At 47.6% G+C, this 27066-nt stretch overlaps 1 protein-coding gene across 1 annotated transcript in view; it reads right to left on the reverse strand.

The window, feature by feature from the left end:
- Positions 1 to 2682: 2682 nt before the first annotated feature.
- The window catches only part of LOC142498019 (uncharacterized), a 40075-nt gene continuing 15691 nt past the window's right edge, over positions 2683 to 27066 (reverse strand). Inside the window, exon 4 of the mRNA XM_075606528.1 lies at positions 2683 to 2843. Coding sequence (XP_075462643.1) covers positions 2683 to 2843 — 161 coding nt within the window. The remainder of the gene's footprint in view (positions 2844 to 27066) is intronic.

The following is a 27066-nucleotide window of genomic DNA, read 5'->3' on the forward strand; positions in this document are numbered from 1 at the left end:
TCCACATGACTCTAGTCTTTCCATTCAACATCCTAGCACTGTTTAGTGATTTGCACGCAGCAGGGTGAGGCTCGATATTCCAGGGCCGCGGGGGGATTAGATTTCAGGAACAAGTATTATCTCAGCGCCAGCAGTGACTAATCTGCAGCTCACCTGCCTGCCTGAGGGCTAGCTTCTTGTTAAAATGCAGAGACGCTGCTAGGCGAGCATCTTCTTGTATAGGAGATAAAGTAATGCTTTCAGCCCTTCTACACTGGGACCGGGTATATGCTCTTAGGAGTGATTGGTACAGAAGAAAAGGTTCCATTTGCTGCCCAGTACAGAGACGCATAGAGAGCACCCCAGATGCACTTTGCTTTCTTTTGTAGTACTATGAGGGGAGCATACTTTTTTTTTTCCCCTCCTACTGGTCAAAGTGCCAAGTGGATTAAGTAGTGACACTGTGTGGAAGCATTTGGAAATCACCCCTAATTAAATCAGCATGTAGCACTTTATAGGTCCACCGCCTAACCCACCACATGTACTTCCGCCATGGTGTCGTGTTAGTGACAAGTAATGATCGTACTCATTTTCCAGGCTATCGGATACTTGGGATTTCTTTCACTCCAGCAGTGTAAGGAGCTCGAGGCCCCAAACATGACTGTGATGTCTAGACATGTAGGATAGGAGGCAGAGATGGGTGTGTACTGAACTCGTTCTGCACCTCCAGCATTCACAGCTGGCAGGTCCTGTCCTGCACTGCAAGAAACAGCTGGATCTGTTGCCTCTGCTCTTAGTGTACGGGTTTTGTGATGTAAAGGGCACACCGAAAAATGTATATACACCAAAGACTGAATTATGGGAGAACCATTATATTTACATACATGTTTTCTGCATATGCACACGAGACCCCTACATATTTGTGTGTTAGATAATGTATCCCCACATCTTGATTTAGTATACATGCAATATATGTCACCAATTTCCACAGTGTATGGAAGTTGTCAAGCACCTATTACTTAGACCCGGGTTAGCAAAACTCAGTTCTCGAGAGCCATCAACAGGCCAGATTTACAGGATAGCCCTGCTTCAGCAGAGGTAGCTCAATCAAAATGATTGAGCCACCTGTCCGGAAGCAGGGATAAACTTAAAACCTCTTACGGTCTGAGTGGGGGCACCCCCGATTTAGACATTTGGAGTAATAAAAAAATAATCCTCATTTGACGTTTATAATCACAATTTATGCTAATTTGATGTGGCAGGTCTTCCAAGGTTTTGTCCGAGTAGGCGGATACAAATGTGTAATAGTGCTGGACACCTGTGTGCATAGGTGTGTTTGCGATTTTGGGGTTAGCATAATTACACAACCATAACAAATATCACTTCCCTAGTAGCAATCCACTTCTGCCCCTTGCCTGCACGCACAAGGTTACAAGTAAAACTGTCTAGGACCAGTGCAAACCGCACGCGATGGTAAATTCCTACGTTGTGTATGAAAGGTTTAGGAGAACACCAACTGTTGCCACTGCTTCAGGAGTAGGGCACTTTGTGAATGGCCATGAGGAGTACCAGAGTTTCATGATGGGGAAAGAAGGACGGCTGGATTTTTTGACTGTTGTGGGAAGGAGCAGGAGGGGGGTGTCCTGGTCTAGTTCCTGTAAATCATCCATGTGAAAGGAGAGCTGTGCTTTAACAATCACAGAGAAACCATTAGCTGAAGCCATGCAGCATACATGAGTCAGCCCAGGTGTTCACTGGGTTAGAGCCCTCACTGCTGGGAAGAGAGGTGTGCGCGTGTCAGCTGCTAGACCTCTGGAGTTAAGGGGTCAGTTCTCTACTGGACCCTGGAACCACCTGCACATAGCTTTCCACTGAGAGTGAGTCCGTCACAGGATTGTTCACATCTGTGGCCGTGCTTATAGTGCTGGCGACATTACGTCGCCCGAAAACAAATGCATTGCCTCCGCGTGCGCTTATAGTGTGCGTGACAAAGCGACAGAGCAACGTCGCCGTCGCGTGAACACCGGTAGCCGGCAAAATTTGATTTTTCAAGGGCTGTCGCATCACGTGACGGCCCTTGAACCAATCAAATTGCCGCAAACATGCGATGACGACGCCCTGCAAAATATAACTTGCGACGGGTGACGTCACCCGTCGTGTCGCCATCGATGGCACTATAGGCACGGCCTAAGCAGCATTTTAAGTTTGAAGCCCCTCCCCCTTAATTACTGTTTTATGTTTACATGCCAGATGAGCGCCACTTAGCATTTTCATTTTTGCCCAATACATGCGCTTCCCGGGACTTTTCATAGTATCTCGTGCTGTGCTTCGTACTGCTGAGCCCTTAAACCACAGTAACCATTAAAATCCTGCATAATGTTCCTAACATTATTCAAATCGAAAGTGCCGTTTTTAAAATGTTTGCCTTGTTTAGACGAGATTGTTGTGTTCCCCCTTTGGGTCTCTTGGTCACTCCGCATGATACCACATAAGAACCCACGAAAGTGGCATACGTCTTCTGTTCCAAACACTAACTACACTGGACGTCATTTTTCTGACTTCAATGCAAAATAAATCCTACCCGCTTTATATCTGTTGGTGCAGAAACCTGCTGCTTAGTTTGGGTATTGCCTAGTGCCACTACATGCCCACTGGGGTTTGAATTATATCACCAACACAACACAGGCTTAATGCGTACTCTGCTCAGATACGGGAATGCATCAGGATCCGACGTGAGAGGGCGTGGCTCTCTAAGGGGACCACAGCTGTGACAAATCGCTTCCTGGACTTGTAAATGTCCATCCCAACCAGTGGCAGGAGCAGGTCGATGAGGCGCGGGATTTTGAATGCTGGATCACTGGGCACTTCCACATGGAAAGGTGTTTGGAGTAATGAAACTGTAACTACACGAGGCGATTCCTTGAGATAACTCGGAGCCTATTGAGTGGGAGCACGTTCCAATCGGTGTTTTCTGCCTCGTGCTCCTTCAAACCTTTCATTTCAGAGAACTCCCTCCTGTGACTTTTATTTCAGCAAAGCAGTGAGACAAAGGTACAGCCCAGTTAGACTTCCTAAATATCTGACAAGTGTATCCCGTACATTTGGAAACCAACAGGAAGTAAGTTAGGTCTCCGGGAACGTCACAACGGCTGGGAATGCAAGCACAGTTGGTAGGCCCAATAGGTAATATTTGCCAGCAATGTCTTATGTCTGTATATTTGTAAGGCTTTATCAATCCAGGTGTTTTCGAAGTGTACAATGTGTGGCTGGCACTTCTGGCAGTGAGTGGGTTAATGAACAGATTTGAGCTGTGTGTACCACATAGGGTTATTAACACCGAAAAATGTGTATTTGTGTATCTGTCTATTTTCGTTTAGATAATATAAATCATATACAGAGGCGTTTTACAAAATGGATGTTAGAATAGTTATTAATAAAGTGTTTTCAACAAATTTAAACATGCAGCTTAAAAAAAGTGGCCCTTATGATCTCCTCTGAGCTTCTTGTATACTGCAGCACATTCGCTATACAAAGTGCCTTGAATTGCAAGTGTCATCGCTGGACAGGTTATCGGATTTTCCTATAACACACACATTCCCAGTAAGCTGAAACCCCAAACACTCACCACATCATATAATGTATATTTATGTCAAAAGGAATGCTACTGAGCGTGGCAAATGTATACAACAAAAGACGGGAGACCAATGCTACATCCAATTGACTAAACATAGTAGGTCCTGTTCATTCAGCAACTTGTAAATAAAAAAAACAGTTGTTTGGAGGTAGATGGCCCCTCCTCCCACAGCTCACCCCTCTCCACCTTTTTAATGAGGTTCTAGCATTTTGCTGAATTTACAGGAATCACTGTGGTTGTTTCCCCTCACACAGAGTTAAAGGAAAGCTTCACAGTGTAGTGTAGGACCTGCATTAATTTGGTTATACCTTGACGGTATGCAGGCTTATGACGCTTTGGCCAAAAGGGTTTAACTAAATAACCAAGATAAATATTATTATTGAAGTATTTAACTTTATGCTTATTACCATGTATGTTTTGTCAATTGTACGTAGCATTGGGCTCCCCTGTCTTTTGTTGTACAGATTTTCCTATAGCCTTCATTTTCTGCAGTGGGTGAGTCTGCTACACGCATGTTATTTCTGCACAGAAGAGAAATCCCATGCGGGCAATGCCAGTCTGATAGCACTGGCTGCTCCATCATATAGTTCATGTTCCCATCAGGACCACAGATCTTCCTCCCAAGAATGAGATGAGGTCCCAGAGGCTGGTGGAATTCAGTACAGCTACTTTGTAACTCATTTGCCGGCAGAGGAACTGCTAGTGTGTTGCTGACCCTGCGGCAGCAATAGGCTTAATGTACAATACCTGGGATTTATATATGAAGAAATTAAGATCTGCTCACTGCTTCTCGTGCAACACACAATCCCAGCAAGTTCAAAACTGCAACACCAACTACATTATATATGTGTCAAAAGGAGTGTTGCAGAGAGGGCCAAATGTATACATTCTCCCTCTAGCAGAGGAAAATGAGACTTTTCACCGTTCATGTTAGGACCTGCATACTGGTCATGCCGTGACGTGGCTGCATACTGGTCATGCCGTGACGTGGCTGCATACTGGTCATGCCGTGACTTGGCTGCATACTGGTCATGCCGTGACGTGGCTGCATACTGGTCATGCCGTGACTTGGCTGCATACTGGTCATGCCGTGACGTGGCTGCATACTGGTCATGCCGTGACTTGGCTGCATACTGGTCATGCCGTGACGTGGCTGCATACTGGTCATGCCGTGACGTGGCTGCATACTGGTCATGCCGTGACGTGGCTGCATACTGGTCATGCCGTGACTTGGCTGCATACTGGTCATGCCGTGACGTGGCTGCATACTGGTCATGCCGTGACTTGGCTGCATACTGGTCATGCCGTGACGTGGCTGCTTACTGGTCATGCCGTGACGTGGCTGCATACTGGTCATGCCGTGACGTGGCTGCATACTGGTCATGCCGTGACGTGGCTGCTTACTGGTCATGCCGTGACGTGGCTGCATACTGGTCATGCCGTGACGTGGCTGCATACTGGTCATGCCGTGACGTGGCTGCATACTGGTCATGCCGTGACTTGGCTGCATACTGGTCATGCCGTGACGTGGCTGCTTACTGGTCATGCCGTGACGTGGCTGCATACTGGTCGTGACGTGGCTGCATACTGGTCATGCCGTGACGTGGCTGCATACTGGTCATGCCGTGACGTGGCTGCTTACTGGTCATTCCGTGACGTGGCTGCTTACTGGTCATTCCGTGACGTGGCTGCTTACTGGTCATTCCGTGACGTGGCTGCTTACTGGTCATGCCGTGACGTGGCTGCTTACTGGTCATTCCGTGACGTGGCTGCTTACTGGTCATTCCGTGACGTGGCTGCTTACTGGTCATGCTGTGACGTGGCTGCTTACTGGTCATGCTGTGACGTGGCTGCTTACTGGTCATTCCGTGACGTGGCTGCTTACTGGTCATTCCGTGACGTGGCTGCTTACTGGTCATTCCGTGACGTGGCTGCTTACTGGTCATGCCGTGACGTGGCTGCTTACTGGTCATTCCGTGACGTGGCTGCTTACTGGTCATTCCGTGACGTGGCTGCTTACTGGTCATGCTGTGACGTGGCTGCTTACTGGTCATGCTGTGACGTGGCTGCATACTGGTCATGCCGTGACGTGGCTGCTTACTGGTCATGCCGTGACGTGGCTGCTTACTGGTCATGCTGTGACGTGGCTGCTTACTGGTCATGCTGTGACGTGGCTTGCAGGCTTATAACACTTTGGCCAAAGAGTTTAACTAAATGAACCTTATTCATGAGAATATTGAGGTATTTTACTATATATTTTGTCACATTGGATGTAGCATTGGGCACTTCTGACTTCTCATGCAACAGCAATATTCCTCCTTGCTGTTCCTCCTGTTGGGTTCCCCTTCCCCTCGCTGGGGGTCTCCAGAACTGAACAGTGTTAATCCCCCCCCCCCCCGAGTGGTTTAAACCCATGTAAAAAAAAGGGGGTAACAAGGGTTTGCTTGATCCTTTAAACACAGGAGCATTACGTTCTGAATGGCACTTTGACCAACGAAGTCCTCTCTCGGACCCACGTTTTACCAAGTCAGACAGGCCCACACCCTCCGACTCACCGAGGAAGTGAGATCACTGCTCTGCATGTTACTGGAATGACGCCTTGGCTGGGGCTCCTTGGTTGCATTATATTTTGATTCTGAGTCACATATAAAAGAGAGGTGTGTGTGTCTGTCTGTCTGTCTGTGTGTGTGTGTGTGTCCACCAAAAACAAAGACTATGTATGCCACATTTAAGGAAGAGACTTGAATACAAAGATAATAAGATACTATATAGGGATTACTGCAGAAAACAAATGTAAACATTAGGAATAATCTGTGCTCAAAGAGCTTACAGGCTAATGTCCAAGTGGTATATAGGGAGATTTACAGAGGCAAATAGAAGCGGTGTAAATGAATAGGTTTGTGGGGATTGGCCAGGAGGGGGAACGCTTTCAAAGGCTTTCATTCATCGAAACATGGTTATTGATTCCAGCATATTCAGGATAAAAAATAGAAACTGGGCTCAAACTATTGGTGTTTGATATTTTTCTACTCAAATGATGATTTTGACTTCTGAATCTGAAAGCTATTGAACATGCCTTTATGTAACATTATGGGTTTATAGGCTGGGGTAGGAGTAACGTTAAAAAAATGGTGTTGTGTATGATTTTCAGACCTTCTAAACTAGTGAAACAGGAGAAAATTTTGGGACCTCAAAACGGAGGTTAATATATATGTAATCTCCAAAAACAGTGATTGATAATAACTGCCATACAGGACTTTTCTCCCAATGGCACTCAGCGCGTCACAGTTACAGTACAGCGCGCGGTGCGCAGCACGTAGGAATGTTACAGGCACAGTCCCTGCCCAGAGGAGCTTACACTCTGACTGTTGGTGCCTGAGGCACAGGGAGATAAAGTGACTTGCCCAAGGTCACAAGGAGCCGACACCAGGAATTGAATCAGGGTCCCCTGCTTCACACGCAGTGTCATTTTTTACAGAGTCAGTGTCTTTATTCACTGAGCCGCTCCTCCTCATTAATCATTTTTCCAAGTATTATTATTTTTTATTTATTTTTAAGTGGAACTATATTGTATTGTATGTCTTTATTTATGTAGCGCCATTAATGTACATAGCGCTTCCCCGTAGTAATACATGTGGTAATCAAATAAATAACAGATAATATAAATAACAGGTCATGGGAATAAGTGCTTCAGACATAAAAGTAACATTAAGGAAGAGGAGTCCCTGCCCCGAGGAGCTTACAGTCTAATTGGTAGGTAGGGAGAACGTACAGAGACAGTAGGAGGGAGTTCTGGTAAGTGCATCTGCAGGGGGCCAAGCTTATGTATCATGTGTTCAGAATATCCACAGTGCTATTCATATGCTTCTTTAAGCAAGTGTGTCTTAAGGTGGGTCTTAAAGGTGGTTAGAGAGGGTGCTAGTCAGGTATTGAGGGGAAGGGCATTCCAGAGGTGTGGGGCAGTCAGTGAGAAAGGTTTAAGGCGGGAGAGGGCTTTAGATACAAAGGGGGTAGAAAGAAGACATCCTTGAGAAGAACGCAAGAGTCGGGATGGTGCATAACGAGAAATTAGGGCTGAGATGTAAGGAGGGGCAGAAGAGTGTAAAGCTTTAAAAGTGAGGAGGAGAATTGAGTGTGTGATACGGGATTTGATTGGAAGCCAGGAGAGGGATTTCAGGAGGGGAGACGAGGAGACAGATTTAGGAAAGAGTAGAGTGATTCTGGCAGCAGCGTTTAGGATAGATTATAGGGTAGACAGGTGAGAGGCAGGAAGGCCAGACAGCAGGAGGTTACAGTAATCAAGACGGGAGAGAATGAGGGCCTGAGTCAGAGTTTTAGCAGTCGAGTAACAGAGGAAAGGGCGTATCTTTGTGATATTGCGGAGAAAAAAGCGACAGGTTTTAGAAACGTTCTGAATGTGAGAGGAGAATGTGAGAGAGGAATCGAGTGTGACCCCTAGGCAGCGTGCTTGGGCTACTGTGTGAATGATCGTAGTTCCAACAGTAATGTGGAAGGAGGTAGTAGGGCTAGGTTTGGGAGGAAGTATGAGGAGCTCTGTTTTTGCCATGTTAAGTTTAAGGCGGCGGAGGCTATTCAGGATGATATAGCAGAGAGACATTCAGAAACTTTGGTTTGTACAGCAGGTGTAAGGTCGGGTGTTGAAAAGTAAATTTGTGTGTCGTCAGCATAGAGGTGATATTTAAACCCAAAAGATGTGATTATGTCCCCTAGAGAGAATGTGTACAGAGAAAAGAAAGAAGGTTCCAGGACAGAGCCCTGGGGTACCCCCACAGAGAGATCAATAGAGGAGGAGGAGGTGTTAGCAGAAGAGACACTGAAAGTACGATGGGAGAGGTAGGATGAGATCCAGGATAGAGCTATGTTACGAATACCAAGAGTATGGAGAATGTGAAGGAGAAGAGGGTGGTCCACGGTGTCAAATGCTGCAGAGCGGTCGAGTAATATGAGCAGAGTGTAATGACCTCTGTCTTTGGCAGCATGGAGGTCATTAGTTATTTTAGTGAGGGCTGTTTCCGTGGAGTGAGCAGTGCGGAAGCCAGATTGTAGAGGGTCTAGGAGAGAATAGGTGTTGAGAAAATGGAGCAAGTGAAAGAATACAAGACGTTCAAGGAGTTTAGAGGCAAAAGGCAGGAGGGAGACAGGTCGATAGTTAGAAAGACAGGTAGGGTCAAGCTTGTTGTTTTTGAGTAATGGTATAACTGTTGCATGTTTGAAGGAGGATGGGAAGGTACCAGAGTAGAGGGAGGAGTTAAAAATGTGTGTGAGGGTAGGGATTAAAGTAGGAGCAAGAGGTTTAAGGAGATGGGAGGGAATAGGGTCAAGAGAGCAAGTGGTAGAGGGGGAAGAGGAGATCAACAGTGACATATCCTCCTCTGAGACAGTGGAAAGAGTCAAGGAAGGCAGGAGGAGAGTTAGGAAGAGGTGTTGGATGGGAGGAAGAAACAGTGGTGATGTTCTAACGTATGGATTCCACCTTTTCTTTAAAATAGTCAGCAAAGTCCTGAGCGGAGATTCAGGAAGGAGAGGCAGCTGAGGATGGTTTGAGTATGGCATCAAAGACAGAGAACAGTCGCCGTGGGTTAGACTTGTGCATGTTGATTAGTGAAGAAAAGTCGGCTTGTTTAGCTTGCGACAGGGCAGAGTTGAAACAGGATAGCATAAATTTGTAGTGAAGGAAGTCTGCGAGCGTATGAGATTTCCTCCAGAGGCGTTCAGAGGAACGAGTGGAGGAACGCAGCATGCGCGTGTGGGAATTTAGCCAGGGTCGGGGGTTAGAAGGGCGAGGACGGCAGAGAGAAAGCGGGGCATGAAGATCAAGAGAGGAGGATAAGGCAGAGTTATAGTTCCTGACCAGGTTGTCAGGGTCTGTAGCAGAGCTTAGAGAGGAGAGGGAGGAGCGTAAAGTGGAATCAAAGTCTGGTAGGGGAATAGAGTGCAGGTTTCTGCAGAACCGAGGAGTAGATGGAGGTGGAGAAGGGGAGAAGCGAGATAAAGAGAATGAGATGAGGTAATGGTCAGAGAGAGGAAATGGAGAAATCGGAGAGAGAGAAGTCTTTAGTGAAAACCAGGTCTAGGTAGTGGCCATCCTTGTGGATGCTGGCTGCAGTCCACTGTTGAAGGCCAAAAAAAGAGGTTAGAGAGAGAAAGCGGGAAGCCCAAGGGAGAGAGTGGTCATCAATGTGGGAATTGAAGTCCCCAAGGAGAAGAACAGGGGAGTCTGAGGAGAGAAAGAAAGAGAGCCAGGATTCAAAATGAGAGAGAAGGGCAGACGGGGATGAGTAGAGGTAGATGGGCGATAGATGACTGCCACGTGGACAGGGAGAGGAGAGACGATCTGGACAGTGTGAGCCTCAAAGGAGGGAAAAACAAGAGAGGGAGGAATAGGAAGGGTTCGGTAACGACAGAGAGAGGAGAGCAGGAGCCCCACACCTCCACCCCTGCCATCAGTGCGCGGAGTGTGGGAGAAGGAAAGGCCACCGTAGGAGAGGGCAGCTTCCAGAGCAGAGTCAGACTGAGTGAGCCAGGTCTCAGTTATAGCAAAGAGAAGCAGGGAGTGAGAGAGAAAGAAGTCATGCACAGAGAGGAACTTGTTAGAGAGGGAGCGAGCATTCCAAAGGGCACAGGAGAAAGGGAGAGAGGAGGGAGGATGGCAGGGGATGGGTATGAGGTTAGAGGGGTTAACACCAGAAGGAGTAGAGGTTGCATTTGGCAGGCGAGGACGAGCGCATGTAGAAATAAGGCAGGGACCAGGATTGGGAGCGATATCCCCAGATATGTTTGCAACAACAAAGTAGCAATTCTCTGAGTAGTTTTATTTGGTGCCTCCAAGCACTATCACAACTTGGCCACTGTTTGTAGCATAAAAACTGAACGCATGAGGATTGAAGCATACAGATGCAGCGGCCGTTATACGAACAAATCACGGAGCCGTTTTCGTGTGCGCTACTGTATTCCACGCAGCATTAATGCGGCAAATCACCCCAGGCACACGTATTTATCGCGGCTGCTTTGTTTGAATTTCATGGATTCTGTTTCGTATCCGTGGCAGAAATGAACGAATTGTAATGTGTACAGCACTGTGCTACTGTGTCACTGCGCTACTGTGTCACTGTGTTACTGTGCTACTGTGTCACTGTGTCACTGTGCTACTGTGTCACTGTGCTACTGTGTCACTGCGCTACTCTGTCACTGTGTCACTGCGCTACTGTGTCACTGTGCTACTGTGTCACTGTGTCACTGCGCTACTGTGTCACTGTGTCACTGCGCTACTGTGTCACTGCGCTACTGTGTCACTGTGTTACTGCGCTACTGTGTCACTGTGTCACTGCGCTACTGTGTCACTGTGTCACTGCGCTACTGTGTCACTGCGCTACTGTGTCACTGTGTCACTGCGCTACTGTGTCACTGTGTCACTGCGCTACTGTGTCACTGCGCTACTGTGTCACTGTGCTACTATGTCATTGTGTCACTGTGCTACTTTGTCACTGTGTCACTGTGTTACTGTGCTACTGTGTCACTGCGCTACTGTGTCACTGTGTCACTGCGCTACTGTGTCACTGTGTTACTGTGCTACTGTGTCACTGCGCTACTGTGTCACTGCGCTACTGTGTCACTGTGTTACTGTGCTACTGTGTCACTGCGCTACTGTGTCACTGCTGCGCTACTGTGTCACTGTGTCACTGTGCTACTGTGTCACTGCGCTACTGTGTCACTGTGTCACTGCGCTACTGTGTCACTTTGTTACTGTGTCACTGTGTTACTGTGCTACTGTGTCACTGCGCTACTGTGTCACTGTGTCACTGTGCTACTGTGCTACTGTGTCACTGTGTCACTGTGTCACTGTGCTACTGTGTCACTGCTCTACTGTGTCACTTTGTTACTGTGTCACTGTCAGTGTTTTAACACTAAAATGCCATTTTCTGCACTCGCGTCTTAAGGCGGTACGGTTGGAAGAAATCACGCGCCATGACATGGGTATTCCGAGGCACACACCGCGTGAAGTGTTCCAATAACGGCCGCTGCAGCTGTATATATATAATACTTACTAGCGCTGCTTGGAAATGAGAGAGAAATGATTGAATTGTCAATCACGGTAAATGAAGTAATCAGAGTGCCCACATGGTATTGGACAGGCGCGCCCCCGCCCCCCAGCAGGTCAGGTTTTCAGAATATCCCAGCTACACATAGGTGGGATATTCAGGTCTTCGACTGAGCCTCTGATTGAGCCACCTGTGCTGAAGCAGGGACTGATTGAGCCACCTGTGCAGAAGCAGGGACTGATTGAGCAACCTGTGCTGAAGGGATATCCGGAAAACCTGAATATTGGGGGGGGGGAGTGCCTGAGGACTGGAGTTGAGCCCCCTTGGTAGAGCAGCTCTCATTCATTATGCATAAGCCAACTCCCTTGTGACTCACATCCGATGACACCGTGTCTGATTCTCCTTGTCTTGCAGGGAATAATGCAGGGTGCAAGCTGAAGAGATGTCTGATATATCCCTAATAGAGAAGTCCCACGTTGCTCGGTATTGCGAAGGATCAAAGAGTTACATTGTCTCATGTGGAACAATGGTCATATTTGTAGCAGTCGAAAAGTGTGTGTGTGTGTGTGTCTGTGGGGGTTGGGCGCTGGGGGGTGGGGGTTGGGCGCTGGGGGGTGGGGGTTGGGGTGGTATCGTTTTAAATGAACTTACCTTTAATTACAAATTATTGGAACCATATTTTAAACAATGATACCATTATTATAAGAAGAAAGGGGGAGACGCTTGCTATTTTTAAATCAAAATGACTTTAAATAAAAAGTGGAAGTACATGTTTGTCAATAAAAAAGCAGTGATATTCTGGGGTATTACGTAAAAAATTAGTGTCAAAGTCTAAATCCACCTGTGCTGAAGCGGGGATATCCTGAAAACCTTGGGATTGGCCGCCTCTTGTATACTGTGTACAGAGACAAACCTAAACCTTTGCTTGAGTGCAGATATCTGTTTTTTTATGCCTAATTTCAGGTTTATGTTAAGGTAATGTATTATTTCCCTGTTTAACGTTTAATGTTTTTTATTTTATCATTTCTGCAATGAATGTATATTTGTATGTTTTGTCTCTGTGATACATTACCGGGCATGTGTTACTTTAATGTGGGATTTTACTTTATTGCAAGTACAGTCTAATGCTAATGTTCTGGGTAATGTATTTCACCTGGATGGCCTGCAGCATTTAAAAGAAGCGGCACTTTAACACACACCAACAAAAATGTATTCTTTTGTTAAATGTATGCAGCCTTTGATTACATTTTTATTGACAACTAATTACCTAAGCTGCCATTTGATTCATTCCCCCCATGATCATTCAGCCAAGATCCCGCTTCCCAGGGTTCGCTAAATGGCCACCTTTCGGTTTCCATCAATCCTTCAGTCAGTGTAACTCAGCAGCTACAATGTATTCTTATATTACTAAGGTAACATTATCTATTGTTTGGCCGCATCCATGCTTAGAGCAACCGCACTAGCGACAGCGAGAGCAGCGGGATCAAACACACAGGCTATGGGAACGTCCATAGAACGCAGCTGTTCTTTTGCGAGACAAAGCTGTTTGATTTTCGTCTCGCAACGGCTGGGTCATGCGAGCGGTTCGCCCAATGAGGGGGCAAGCCAGCTCCATGACGTCACCGGTCACGCCTCCCCGTCGCGAGGATCTGCAGTCCACAGATCGCTCGGCTGACACGCGCACGCAACGCCATGCGCTCCCTCCGGCGTGTGCCTGCACCATGGACTCGGCCTTCGGAGTTTGCAGCTCAGACTGCTGGGAACATCGGCAACATATTGTCACAGGAAAGTGTTGCAAAGATCTTGCACTGCTGGGGAGGTGGGCTAAAACCTGCTATAGAAATCAAAGGATGCTCGGAATATTAAAACTCATTAAGAGTTGAACAACAAATAAATAAACAAGTATTATCTAATTCTACAGAACTGATTTATTTAAATTTAAAAAAAACACACATAGGATTTTGCATGCACTGCTCCCTTTAACTCCTTCACTGCTGGAGGGGAATACAATACATTAAAGGGCTAGGGGTGTGCACAGCAAATGATCTCCTGCTCCTGTGATGCAGCGGTCTCCTTCTCAGGGCTATGCGCCCGGGGGCTGTCCTTGCCGCCCCGGCACTGCTCAAACAGAAAGAGGATTTAAAAAATAAAAAAAATAAAGTTGCCTTCATTACTATAATTGTATTAATTGCCAAAATCTCAACCGTACAATAAAGATGCCAAAAGAACAAAGAGCTGAGGATCTAAAGGGAAGCGCTCGTCCCCCGCTGGGCTCGGAGACGCTGCGCCCCTGTGTTTATGTAGCATTAACAATTAGTACGAAAAAGGGAATGAAAGGTTTTCCTCGGTCAGGGACGTCTGTGTTTTTTATTAGCTGTCTGCTTGTGCACCACACAATGCCGCTGATGTTATACAGAAGTAAACAATGGCATGCTGCAAGGGCTTATGGGTAGAGAACAAGAGTAGCCGTACGCCACTGGTATTGGTAGTGGGACCCCCCCCCCCCCCCCCGGTAGCAGCTTTATGTAACCTTTTGCATCATTTCTTTCACTCATTGTGGTGCAGATGTTAAAGATTAGGTTCAAAGCCAGGGGTGGCCAGCTCCAGTCCCCAAGGGCCACCAAGTCAGGTTTTAAGGATATCCCTGCTCCAGCACAGGTGGCTCAATCAGTGGCTCAGTCGATATCCTTACAACCTGACCTGTTGGTGTCCCTAAGGACTGATTTGGCCACCCCTGTTTAAGCTCTTCTGGGGTGTTCTGTGCTGTATTATTCTATGGTGTACAGTGCCTTAAACCAGCAGTGCGCAAAGTCGGGGGCGCGACCCCCAGGGGGGCGCTGGATTTGTCTGTGGGGGGCGGGGGTGGTAGTAGAGGCTCAGCGTTCTTCCCCCGAGGCATTTAAATTAAATGCCGGGGGATCGCGTGAGGCCCCTGCAACTCAAAAACTTACCTGAACTCTGCCGGCGCCACTCGAGTCCATGGCAACGCGGCGTCAAATTACGTGATGTCACACATGTCAAATGACACCGCGGGTCACATGACGTGACGTCACGTGAATGACGCCGCACGAGGTAAGGAGGGGGGGCTCAGAACGGAGAGGAGCAGGCAGGGGGGACTCAGCAAAAAAAGTTTGTGCGCCCCTGCCTTAAAGTACAGCCTAACCTGTAAACGCTATATACAATAACTCATCACTATTTGCTGTCTTTGTTTGCCAAAGTGAAACCAGGCTTACAAATCCATTTCATTTTACCGGACAAGAGAGTGCAAAATTAAAAATAAATAGCACTGCTTCAGCGAAGATCGACACAGGAGCAGAAATGTGGGGAAACAGAACCCCTTTCACTTTAGCATAGCCCTACAAATACATCTCTCAACTCCAGCACAACTTTCCAAATACCTGTCAGCACTTTCATGGGAAGTGCCGGTCAGGCCAATGTATGTAACAAGCAAACCAGAAAAGTGACGCAAGACTATATATATATATACATGTTTCTACTGACCATGCTTCAAATACACGCACATTGGTATTGATATGAATATATAATGGGACATGAGAATATGTATATCATCTCAGTGGAATCTCAGATGAAATGTTTATATACAGTTTTGCTCTATTTTGACATTTGTTTGCATCTGTATTCAAATCTGTGTCCCTTTGTATACTCAGTGAGCTCCGTGGTGTGGGAATTCTTGCTTTGTCTTCATACCTATCTTTCTTTTTATTGGTTTTCCAAATATTTTAAACAGTACAGCTAATCTCTTCAGTCATGCACGTATCAATGCCAAGCAGTATTTTCCAACTTTGTTTTTGGTAAAGGAACCCTATAATTATATTGTGAAATTCTGAGAACCCCCTACCCTCTCTAATAGCGCGTCTGAGATCAGATGCATTGTAAGGAACCCCAACCCTCTCTAATAGCGCGTCTGGGATCAGATGCATTGTACGGAACCCCAACCCTCTCTAATAGCGCGTCCGAGATCAGATGCATTGTAAGGAACCCCAACCCTCTCTAATAGCGCGTCTGAGATCAGATGCATTGTAAGGAACCCCAACCCTCTCTAATAGCGCGTCCGAGATCAGATGCATTGTAAGGAACCCCAACCCTCTCTAATAGTGCGTCCGAGATCAGAAGCATTGTAAGGAACCCCAACCCTCTCTAATAGCGCGTCTGAGATCAGATGCATTGTAAGGAACCCCAGCCCTCTCTTATAGCGCGTCTGAGATCAGATGCATTGTAAGGAACCCCAACCCTCTCTAATAGCGCGTCTGAGATCAGATGCATTGTAAGGAACCCTAACCCTCTCTAATAGCGCGTCCGAGATCAGATGCATTGTAAGGAACCCCAGCTCTCTCTTATAGCGCGTCTGAGATCAGATGCATTGTAAGGAACCCCAACCCTCTCTAATAGTGCGTCTGAGATCAGATGCATTGTAAGGAACACCAACCCTCTCTAATAGCGTGTCCGAGATCAGATGCATTGTAAGGAACCCCAGCCCTCTCTTATAGCGTGTCTGAGATCAGATGCATTGTAAGGAACCCCAACCCTCTCTAATAGCGCGTCTGAGATCAGAAGCCTTGTAAATACTTCTGTATTTCGTATAGTTTTCAAATGACCTGTGAAATGCAGAGAACCCTTTAGGGATGCTCAGAGGAACCACATGTTTCTTAGGAACCCCTGTTGAAAAATACTGATGCCAGGACATGACATTTTTGGTCTCTATATTAAGCACAACTCTGCTTCCTCTTTTAATAGCAGTAATGTTTTTTGTGTGTTTTTTTTTTAAAATAAATCAATTCTGTAGTATTAGATAATACTACTTTTAAAAAAAATGTATTCAACTCTTAATGCCATTTTTAATGAGGTTTAATACACTGAGCATCCTTTGATTTCTATAGCAAGCTTTAGCCCACCTCCCCAGCAGCACAAGATCTTGGTAACACTTTCCTGTTTGTGATAATTTGTTTCTTTTATACCCAGCAGTTTGAGCTGCCAACTGCAACAATAAACAATGTTACCGTGTTAATATAAGAATACATTGTAGCTGCTGAGTTACACTGACTGAAAGATTGATTGAAACTGAAAGGCCGCCATTTAGTGAACCCTGGGAAGCGGGATCTTTGCTGATCTATCGCGGGAGAACGAATCGATCGGCAGCTTAGGTAATTAGTTTTCAATAAAAGGTAATCAAAGGCTGCGTATATTTTAAAGTGCCATTTGGATCGCCGCTTTAATATTCTGTCTTTCGCTTTGGGAAAATCAGATTGATATGACGGAGAACTTTCTTTATTATAGAAACCGAGATGTTTCTGTTCTTGACATGACAAGTTCAAGTTGTTCTGAAAAATCTCATTACAATACAGGCATTATTTTAATTTATGTTAATATACGAAACTCGCTACATGCTGTGAATATTTTCGTGATGGATTTGCATTGAATTTCTTTATACAAAGCATTGGATGGACTAACAGGATTACACGTGGCATTGAGAACAAGTGTTACAGCAGGTTTTGGAGGAGATGGGCTTTTTTTAGAGGGGGGGGGGGGGGGGAATGTCTCCAGTAACAAAGGAAAAGATTCTTTACAATAAGGGCGGTGAAAATGGGAAATTTACAAACTAAGGAGGCTGTGGTCGCAGATCAAGAAAGTATTTTTAAAAAGAGATTGGCTTTCTTCTTAGGCAGCAGAGGGATGAACGGATATGCTGAATAGATTTTAAAGATCAGTAGATCATTGATCCAGTGTGAGATTTGCTTATCACTTGGAAATGGTTTTTTACAATGATGCTGAGTTTGAATCGGGAGCCTGGTTCAATTCCTGGTGTCAGCTCCTTGTGACCTTGTACATGTCACTTTATCTCCCTGTGTCTCAGGCACCAAGAACATAGAGTGTCAGCTCATCTGGGCAGGGACTGTGCCTGTAACATTCCTATGTGCTGTGTACCCCGCGCTGTACTGTCATTCTGACGCACCCAGTCCCATTGGGAGAAAAGCGCTATATGAAATAAAATTATTATTTTTGGCAAATGTTAATCTAGGTTTTTGGGTGTCTTTCTCCATATCCATTTTCCATATCACTATAAATATACATATCTTGTCCACTATGAAATGAAATAAAGAGGTCATCTTGATGGGGAGGTCTTTTTTCAACCATCGATCACATAACAATATAGTTATGCTATGGAGGTATCCCCGTGGATTTAAGCGGTCTTTCCTAAAAGAGATTAGAATGTTTTTATCTTAATGTCAATTATGCTGGATTCAGTGGCGGATCTACTACCGGGGCTAAAGGCGGCAAAATGTTGGGCAGCAGAATTTGGGGGCGGCAGGCGCGATCTACCCTCGCCACCAGCGCATGCGTGATTGGCGCTTGCTATCCGCTCTAGCGCATGTGCAGCCGGCAACGTGATGTCACACGTCGTGACATTGCCATGGCAACGGGACGGTACAGTGCTGGAGGAGGATGGTGGCACCAGGTAAATGCCTAAGGCCACGGACATGGTCAGCGATTAGGCGCTGACCCGCGCTGACGCTCGGCAGTGAGCCCCTGCAGCCGCAATGAGAGCGGCTTTAGCAGGGGCTCGCGCACGCTTCCGCAGGCGTGCAGAAGCGTGCTGACTCTCACCCGACAGTCGGATTTTAGTTTGAGCACTGAGTCCGCTCACGTGACTCCAAAGCAGCCAATGAGGAAGAGGTGAGTGGAGCAGGAGGAGAGATGTGGACAGGGGAGAGACTGCCTGGCAGCGGGGTGAGTTGTTGCGGGGGAGAGGGAGGAAGGTCCCAAGAGGACGGGGGAGAGACTGGCTGCCAGTGGGGTGGGTGAGTTGATGCCCCGCCTCCCGTGCCACGCCTCCCACCCCGCCTCCCGCCCACCTCGCAAGCGCACTCACTGCCTCGCCGGCCAGGACAGGCAAAAGCTCCTGCTTGCGCTGGCCAGGCACAGCATGAGCGCGCCTCAGCACGAGAGGCAGGAGTATGGGCACGGCCTAAGGGCGGCTTTTTTAAAAAAAAATCTGACACTGGGTGTACTTCACCTTTGGATGCAGTGACTTTTCCATCTCTTGCCCAAAGAAATTGCTCACTGAACAGGCCTGCAAAGTACTACCTATTACACTGGACTGGCCTCTTCCAGTAAATTACACTTCATAGTGGAGCAGAGGTGGACTTGTGATGATATCAGATGCCAGAGTGTATCAACACACAGTCAGTGCTCATTTGCCTGTCATTACCCAGAATCCTTTGTTGCAGTGAAATTATTGTATGCTGAGTGATTATAGGGAGAGGCAGGGGTTGCAGACTTGTCTGAGATGTGAATGTGCTCACACGTGGTATTTTTATTTGCTGCACTACTTATTTTTTTTTTAAAAACCTTTACTTCCGCCCCTTTAATATACAGTAAATAAAATGACCACTTGTGAGTAGAGACGAGCAAATGTTTTCTTTTTGGCGGATTTGGATCTGCCTCGGATCAGGCGGTTCCTTTGGTCCGTGGATTTCTGCCAATCAGCCTCCAAGAAAAGGGTGATTTGTCCTTTTGCGGATTATTTTTTTTCACTGACAATCCAATCCGTGGATTCCGCCAACCGGTGGAGGATTCCAAGAGCACAATTACAAGAGCAATATCGGCGGATTCCGCAATCTGTTGGAGGATCTGGTGGCAGAATCCACGGATTGAATTTTTTATAATCCGTGCGGATTGGATCCAATGGCGGTTTTGGATTAATCTGCACGGATTTAAACTGGAACAATCCGCCGAAGGATTTTGCACACGCGGAACGGATTTTGAATGGAAAGCGCGGGAAATTCCAGGGGGAAAGAAAATTGATTTTGACAGTTCCGCCCTTCTCTACTTGTGGGTACAGTTGCATGTCCCAGACAGGTCTGCAACCCCGTCTTTCCCCGTCATCTCTCAGCAAACAGTGCGTCCACTGTCAGATTGAAATGTTGCGGTTAAATAGAAAAACTCCCCAAACAAGTCTAATTATTGAATAAAACGTAGAGAGAGGGAAAAAAAAGAATCAAACCAATTGTCCACAGCACTCAAACAGAAACTATCTCACTGCGGTAACAAAGACCCCTAAAGAATTAAATACCTGTATTCATAATGGAAAATCACCACTAAATGGTACAGAAAAATAATGAGGGAGTACAGGACTAACACAAAGGGAAAAAAAACGCTACACCACTATGGGAACACAAACAGCAATCAGTGATTATAATAGGGGGCTGATACCACAGATTGTGTACTGAAGGCTCTCTCTTTGCGTGCATTTTAGGCACTTGATTATGCATTAACGTTGATAGCACAGATTATATACTGGGTGTGTTGTACTTTTCACCTGTTATCATTGTACAGCTTTATGCTAAATCCGTTGTTTATTAAACTCTTTTCATTTTGAATACTAGTACTTCTTTCTTTAGGGGGTCTTAGTTACCCCAGTGAGATTGCTACTGTCTGACTGCTGTGGACAATTGGCTGATTCTGTATGTTGTTGGAGGAATTAGGGATTCCACATGTCCACCTTCACCGATTCTCATCCTTAAGGTTCTGTGCTGCTTACAGTACCAAGAGGGTAGTGCCGTTTGTGTTTGTATACATATGAGCACTCAATAAAAAGTTCAACTATGAACGAAATATTTATTTGAAAAACCTGAATACAATACAAAAAATACAGGACAAAATAAACATTCATAAATCCAATTTTCATGTTGACAGCAATAACCCGGTATAAAGTATCATGAGAGACAAATGAAATATATCTATAAGCATGTAACTTATGCAAATATACATCTACATGATGGGCACCCGCAAAAAGGAAAAAAGCAGTAAACACACACACACACACACAGACACACACACACACACACACACACACACACACACACACACACACACACACACACACACACACACACACACACACACACATATACCGTACATATACATATGAGAAAAGAAAAGAGCGCCAACCCCATAGTCTTTAATGTAGGGGATGGACAAGGGAGGGAAAAGGCTCACTCACAAGGGTTACAGATATAAAAGTGTTTGTGAATATATCCCCGCCACGATGATAGTCCTCCAAGGAGATACAGCTGCACGGGTTTGCTCACGAACAGCTGGCAAGTCCGGGTGGTAAAGACGGAGTCCCGTTATGTAGCGAGCTGAATACTCGCAGCCTCAATAGCAGCCCCGGGCACGACCCGGACCGACCGCGTCTCCACGTGATGACATAATGCCGCTTGGAAAATGTCCTAGCAAAGAAAGGTAGTTTATTATGTCCTAAGTTCAAACAAAAGCCCAAGGTTTCGGTTCCCTTGGGACCTGAATCTTTTCTAAAAAAAAAAAACAACAACAAAAACACAACCTACAAACCAATAGAAACCTGAAATATCCTCTCCCTTTCCCAGCTTTCTATTATCGGCTGAGTGAGCCCGACACAGCGATTATTTTGTGCCCGTGGGGGGCACAAAATGATTGAGTCTCTGTCACGGTAGCTTATGACAAGATATAATGAACACCAAATATCTGGGTTGAACTGAACGAGGCTTAGATAAAATAAAATATAATTTATTCCTTAAAAAAGGTGAACACAGCAATATAGTACAATTAACAGGCAAGAAGGTAACACTTACTTAGGGTTGGGGAATGGAGAAGTATCAGCTAGCAATTCTCCAGCAATCCGGTGACATTCCAGGTGGAATCAGAAGCACAACTAAAAACTGCAGGGTTGACACAGTTTATATACCTGTGTAACCCTATTCTTAACATTGAATACAGACTATTGGTGAACAATTATCTGTATCCAATCCCTAATGTGGAGACACAGATTAACCCATGCTCCCCAGCTAATTAGCCCATGTGTACTGGGACTCTATGGGTAGCCCCATAATTAAATCAGGGGCGACGACCAGTTTACCAAATGAAGTATTTGCATTGTTTGTAGGTGTAGACATAACACTTACAAACCACTCCAGTTTGATGATTCTCCACCCTCAGGTAACAATTAGAGTGGCAGTCTGTTGATTATTTGCCAGTACTTAATGCCTACAGTGACTCCACACATTGGCCAAATATCAACTCTCTGCGACCTCCAGAACTGGAGATACAGAAATGCACTTTAAAACATTAAAATACAGGATTATAATGAAATATGGGAACAGGGGAACATACATTTTTCATGAGATGACAAGGTTTAAACCACATTCCTGGACCGCAGTCCAGTTAACCCCTTGCCTCCCTGGTGAGGTCAGGGGGTGGCCATATGGGGGGCGACCCCTTTAATACCGGGCCAACCCCCCTCTCCCTCTACACCTCCCCTTCTTAATGGGTGACCTGTGGCCCACTGGCCCTAACGGGGAGTGGGGCACTGCTGGCACCCTTAACGAACTCAGTCTCAGAGGGATAGTCCTGACGTGAATGTCCATCAGCATTGCTGTTTTCACTACCCTTTTTGTGCTGAATAGTAAACTCGAATTCTTGCAAGGCCAAGCTCCACCTTAGCAACTTGGCATTCTCCCCTGATGCCCTCTGCAGCCAACTCAGGGGGTTGGGGTCTGTGAGGACCGTGAAAGCCCTTCCATACACATAGGGCTGGAGTTTTTTGAGTGCCCACACAATGGCCAAGCACTCTTTCTCAATGGTGACATAGGCCACCTCTCTGGGGAGTAGTTTTCGGCTGAGGTACACCACAGGGTGCTCTCTACCGTCGTCCCCCACTTGGCTCAACACAGCCCCAATGCCATAGGCATGACGAGGCATCAGTCTGTATGAGGAAATGTTTGGTATAGTCCGGGGCAGCCAGTATGGGGGCCCCAGCAAGCACAGTTTTCAGTGCCTGGAAAGCAGTTTCACAGGCAGGAGACCAGGTGATAAGCACAGACAGTTGCTTCTTAGTCAAATCAGTCAGGGGTTTGGCCACGGCGCTGTACTGTGGGACAAACTTCCTATAGTACCCTGCGGTGCCCAAAAATGCCATGACCTGTTTCTTGGTTTTTGGAACAGGCCACTGAACTATGGCTTCTACCTTAGCTGGCTTTGGTTTGAGGTGCCCTCCACCCACACTGTGCTCTAAGTATAGGACCTCTGCCATCCCTACCATACACTTAGTGGGTTTCAAGGTAAGCCCAGCTTCCCTGATCCTATCCAGCACCGCAGCTACATGTCCTAAGTGGGAGTCCCAGGAATTACTAAAGACAGCAATGTCATCTAAGTAAGCCCTGGCATAGCTCTGCATCCCTTCCAGTAACCTATTGACCAGGCGTTGGAAGGTAGCCGGGGCATTCTTCATCCCAAATGGCATCACCAAAAACTCATAGAGGCCACTTGGAGTGATGAATGCTGACTTCTCCCTAGCCTCCAGGGTCAGTGGGATTTGCCAATAGCCTTTGCTCAAATCCATAGTGGTCAGATACCTTGCCCCCGCAAGTTCATCCAGTAACTCATCCATGTGGGTCATGGGGTAGGCATCTGACACCGTCCCAGCGTTGAGCAAGCGGTAGTCCACACAAAACCCAGTGGTCTTGTCCTTCTTCGGGACTAGAACTACCGGGCTTGCCCAAGGACTTTGGGATGGAGTAATTAACCCTAGGGTCAGCATCTCCTCTATCTCCCTTTCCATACTGGTCTTGACCTCTGCTGACACTCTATAAGCGTGCTTATGCAGAGGCTGCAGATCCCCTGTGTGCACTGGGTGTTTTGTGAGATGTGTGGTCCCTGGCTTGTCAGTGAAGAGGGCCCTATACTTAGCTAGCATGTCCCTGGCTTCTACCTGCTGCCTAGCACTCAACTGTGCCCCTATCTCTACCTGCTCCACAGTGTTTCCCTGCCTAGCCTCCCCTAGGAGATCAGGCAGAGCATTGCTCGCCGGATCCCCCAGCAGTGGGCTACAAATGGCCATTACTGCTCCCATACTCGGTGCTCTGTATTCTTTCAGCATATTGACGTGATATGTCTTATGCCTCTCAGGCTCTACCTGTACAACGTAGTTGTACTCATTCACCTTTCGGATAACCGGGTACGGTTCCGACCAGGCAGCCATCAACTTGTTCTCCCGAGTGGGTTTGAGAACAAGCACCTGCTGTCCTGGGATGAATTCTCTGCTACGGGCATTCTGGTCATACCATTGCTTTTGCTTGGTCTGAGCGGTCCTGAGGTGGTCCTGGGCCACCCCCATGAGCATCTCTAACCGGTCTCGGAGATCTACTACATACTGGATCACTGAAGCATCAGTAGCAGTAGCCTCCCCTTCCCATCCCTCACGGAATAGGTCCAGAGGTCCACGTACCCTGCGGCCATATAGTAGCTCGAAGGGGGAGAAGCCTGTAGATTCCTGTGGTACCTCTCGGTAGGCAAACAGCAAGTGCTGTAAATGAATCTCCCAGTCTTTCCCCTCCGTCTCTATAAAGGTCCGAAGCATCTTCTTCAGGGTACCGTTAAACCTCTCACATAATCCGTTTGTTTGGGGATGGTAAGGGGTAGTGCGCCGGTGCTGTACACCGCATGCATCCCAGAGACAATGTAACAGTTCACTCATGAACTGCGACCCCCGATCGGTTAGGACCTCACTAGGGAAACCTACCCTAGAAAAAATGTTCAGCAAAGCTGCTGCCACTGTCTTGGCATCTACGGTGCCAAGCGCTACCGCCTCAGGGTACCGGTTGGCAAAATCCACCACCGTGAGGATGTAGCACTTCCCTGACCTGCTAGGAATCATAAGGGGTCCTACAAGATCCATCGCTACTTTCTGGAAGGGTTCCCCTATTATCGGTAGGGGTTTCAGGGGTGCCTTCACACGGTCGCCCGCCTTACCCACTCGCTGGCAGGCATCACAAGAGCGGCAGAAAGTGCCTACATCTTGAGATGCCCCCGGCCAGTAGTAATGCTGTAATAACCGGGCTCGCGTTCTGTTGACCCCCTGATGTCCCGCTAACGGAATAGAGTGAGCTACCCGTAACAGTTGCTGTCGTACCCCTGGGGCACTACTAGCTGTCGCTTACCGGTCAATTCCTCCTCTATCCCTGGGTTCCCTTCTTCTTTATACAGGAGTCCCTTATACCATAGGCAGTGCTCAGTGCCTTCCCCTGCCTGAGATTCGGACGCCCGAAGTCTCACGCCGGCCAGGGTAGGGTCTGTCTTCACTGCCTCCCTAAACTGGGCTCCTAATTCTGGCCACCCCCCAGTCATGTCATTGTCCGCAGAATGGGGAAGGGTGAGGGGGAACAGTAAGTCAGTCTGTGGTTGCAACTGATCCTGGCTTATCTCCCCGGGCTCCTCTGCGCCCTCCGCTAACGTTGATCCCAAAGGCTGGGGGACTGGCGCCGCCATTGCCGCTCTCTGGCTCCGGGTAACCGCCGCCACTGCAGCGGGTTTGGGCACTTGGTCGTAGGTGCAGGTCATCGATCCCAGATCGTTGCCAAGAAGAACATCGGCATCCAAACCGGGTAAAACTCCCACCTCCCGCACACCCTGGCCCTCCCCCCAATCCAAAAAGATTCTGGCCACTTGCAGGAAACGTGGCTCTCCGTCGGCCACAGTGATCTGTATCCCAGGGCCTGGGAGTAATTCCTCTGGCCGGACCATATCAGGTCGGACCAGGGTCACTGCAGCTCCTGAATCCAGCAAGCCGACTGCTTGCCGGTCACCGACTGTGACCGTAGTGAGATGTCTGCTCTGGCCGTCCGTCGGCTGCAGGTCCGCGCTGAGATGTCCTCCGCTCCTGGCTGTAGGCACCGATGAAACCGGGACAGGCGTTGCATGGGACGTCTCGCTGGGAGTTGGTTCCATGACCGGTCCGGAGTCTGTGGTGGAAGCCACCCGCACGCGGGCTACGGGCTTCGCAGCTGGGGTGCGTTGCCCCTGATGGGGTCCGCCGGAATGCAGGGGTTCTGGGCAATCTGGTCTGATGTGACCAGGGCGGTTGCAGTTGTAGCACCGGCGCTCGTGCCGGAGCTCCCCCTCCTTCGGTGGACTGCTGCCCGCAGGCAGCCTCTGAGTCCAATGGGGGGTATTGGCAGACTTTCTGGCTGATGCTTCCGCCACCGCCGCCTTGGCTACTGTTTTGGCGGTCATCAGGGCTCGGCTGGGCACATAGTCGTCTGCAAGCCTCGCCGCCTCCTGGTAAGTCTTGGGCTTCTTGTCGAACACCCAAGCCCTCACCGCCGGTGGGCACTGCTGCATGAGCTGCTCCTGAAAAATGAGGTCCAGCAGGCGTTGGTAAGTCCGTGCCTCATAGCCCTCCACCCAGCGTATCCCATACAAAGCCATGCGGGTCACGTAGGTGACATAGGACTCCTGGGGCTGCCTCTCTTCCTGCCGGAATTTACCCCGGTAGGCTTGAGGGGTATAACCGTACTGAAACAGTAACATTTCTTTCAGGTGGTCATAGTCATCAGCATACTCATCTGGAAGCGCCATCATCGTCTGCTTAGCCAAGCCGGACAGTAAGGGGTCCAAACGTGCAACCCTATGCTGGGGAAGCACTTTGTACCGCCGACACTGCGTTTCAAAGTTCTTTAGAAAACTGTTGATCTGATCAGTACCTTCCACGAACTTGGTGAGGCTGTGCTGATCCAGTTTGAGTTCATCGTTGTTGGTTTGGACAGGGGGGCAATAAGCGGGTCTGTTCACTGCCATAGTGATAAACTGCAGCCGCTCCTCCGGTGTCCCTCATTCACCCCACGCAGTAATCAGTGCCAACATTTCAGGGGTGAACGGACTGGTAGCCGCAGCAACCAGTACCCCTCCTGTTGCACTGCTCCCGGGAGGTGCACTCGTTCCCTCCCCGAGATTCCGCCGCCCCGGCACTGGGTTCCTTCCCTGATCTCCGGGTGGCTGTATAAGGGCAAGCTGAGCCATATCCTGAGGCTCTGCAAGCCTGGCTTCATAGTCACCGATTGCGTCAACCATGTCTGCGACCTCCTGGTTCTCAAAGGGCAGTCCATATTTACGGCACTGGTCCTTGAGCTGAGCTCGGGTCCTCATGTTGGATGAGCCTTCAGCCTCGCTCATGGTTCACAGTCGCAGCAGTGAGGTGGTGTTACAACTTGTGTGAACTGTTGCACTACTGTGTGTTAAATATCTTTAGTCCCAGGAACTTGCAATTACTCTCGAGTTTCAACTATATGACAGAGTCCCGCAGAACACTGTAATATAGGTTCAGTTCAATCCCACTGCTTGCCACCAGTTAATTATAGAGCTTGTCACGGTAACTTATGACAAGATATAATGAACACCAAATATCTGGGTTGAACTGAACGAGGCTTAGATATAATAAAATATATTTATTCCTTAAAAAAGGTGAACACAGCAATATAGTACAATTAACAGGCAAGAAGATAACACTTACTTAGGGTTGGGGGATGGAGAAGTATCAGCTAGCAATTCTCCAGCAATCCG

Source organism: Ascaphus truei, chromosome 6 (genome assembly GCF_040206685.1).
Source record: "Ascaphus truei isolate aAscTru1 chromosome 6, aAscTru1.hap1, whole genome shotgun sequence".
NCBI lineage: Eukaryota > Metazoa > Chordata > Amphibia > Anura > Ascaphidae > Ascaphus > Ascaphus truei.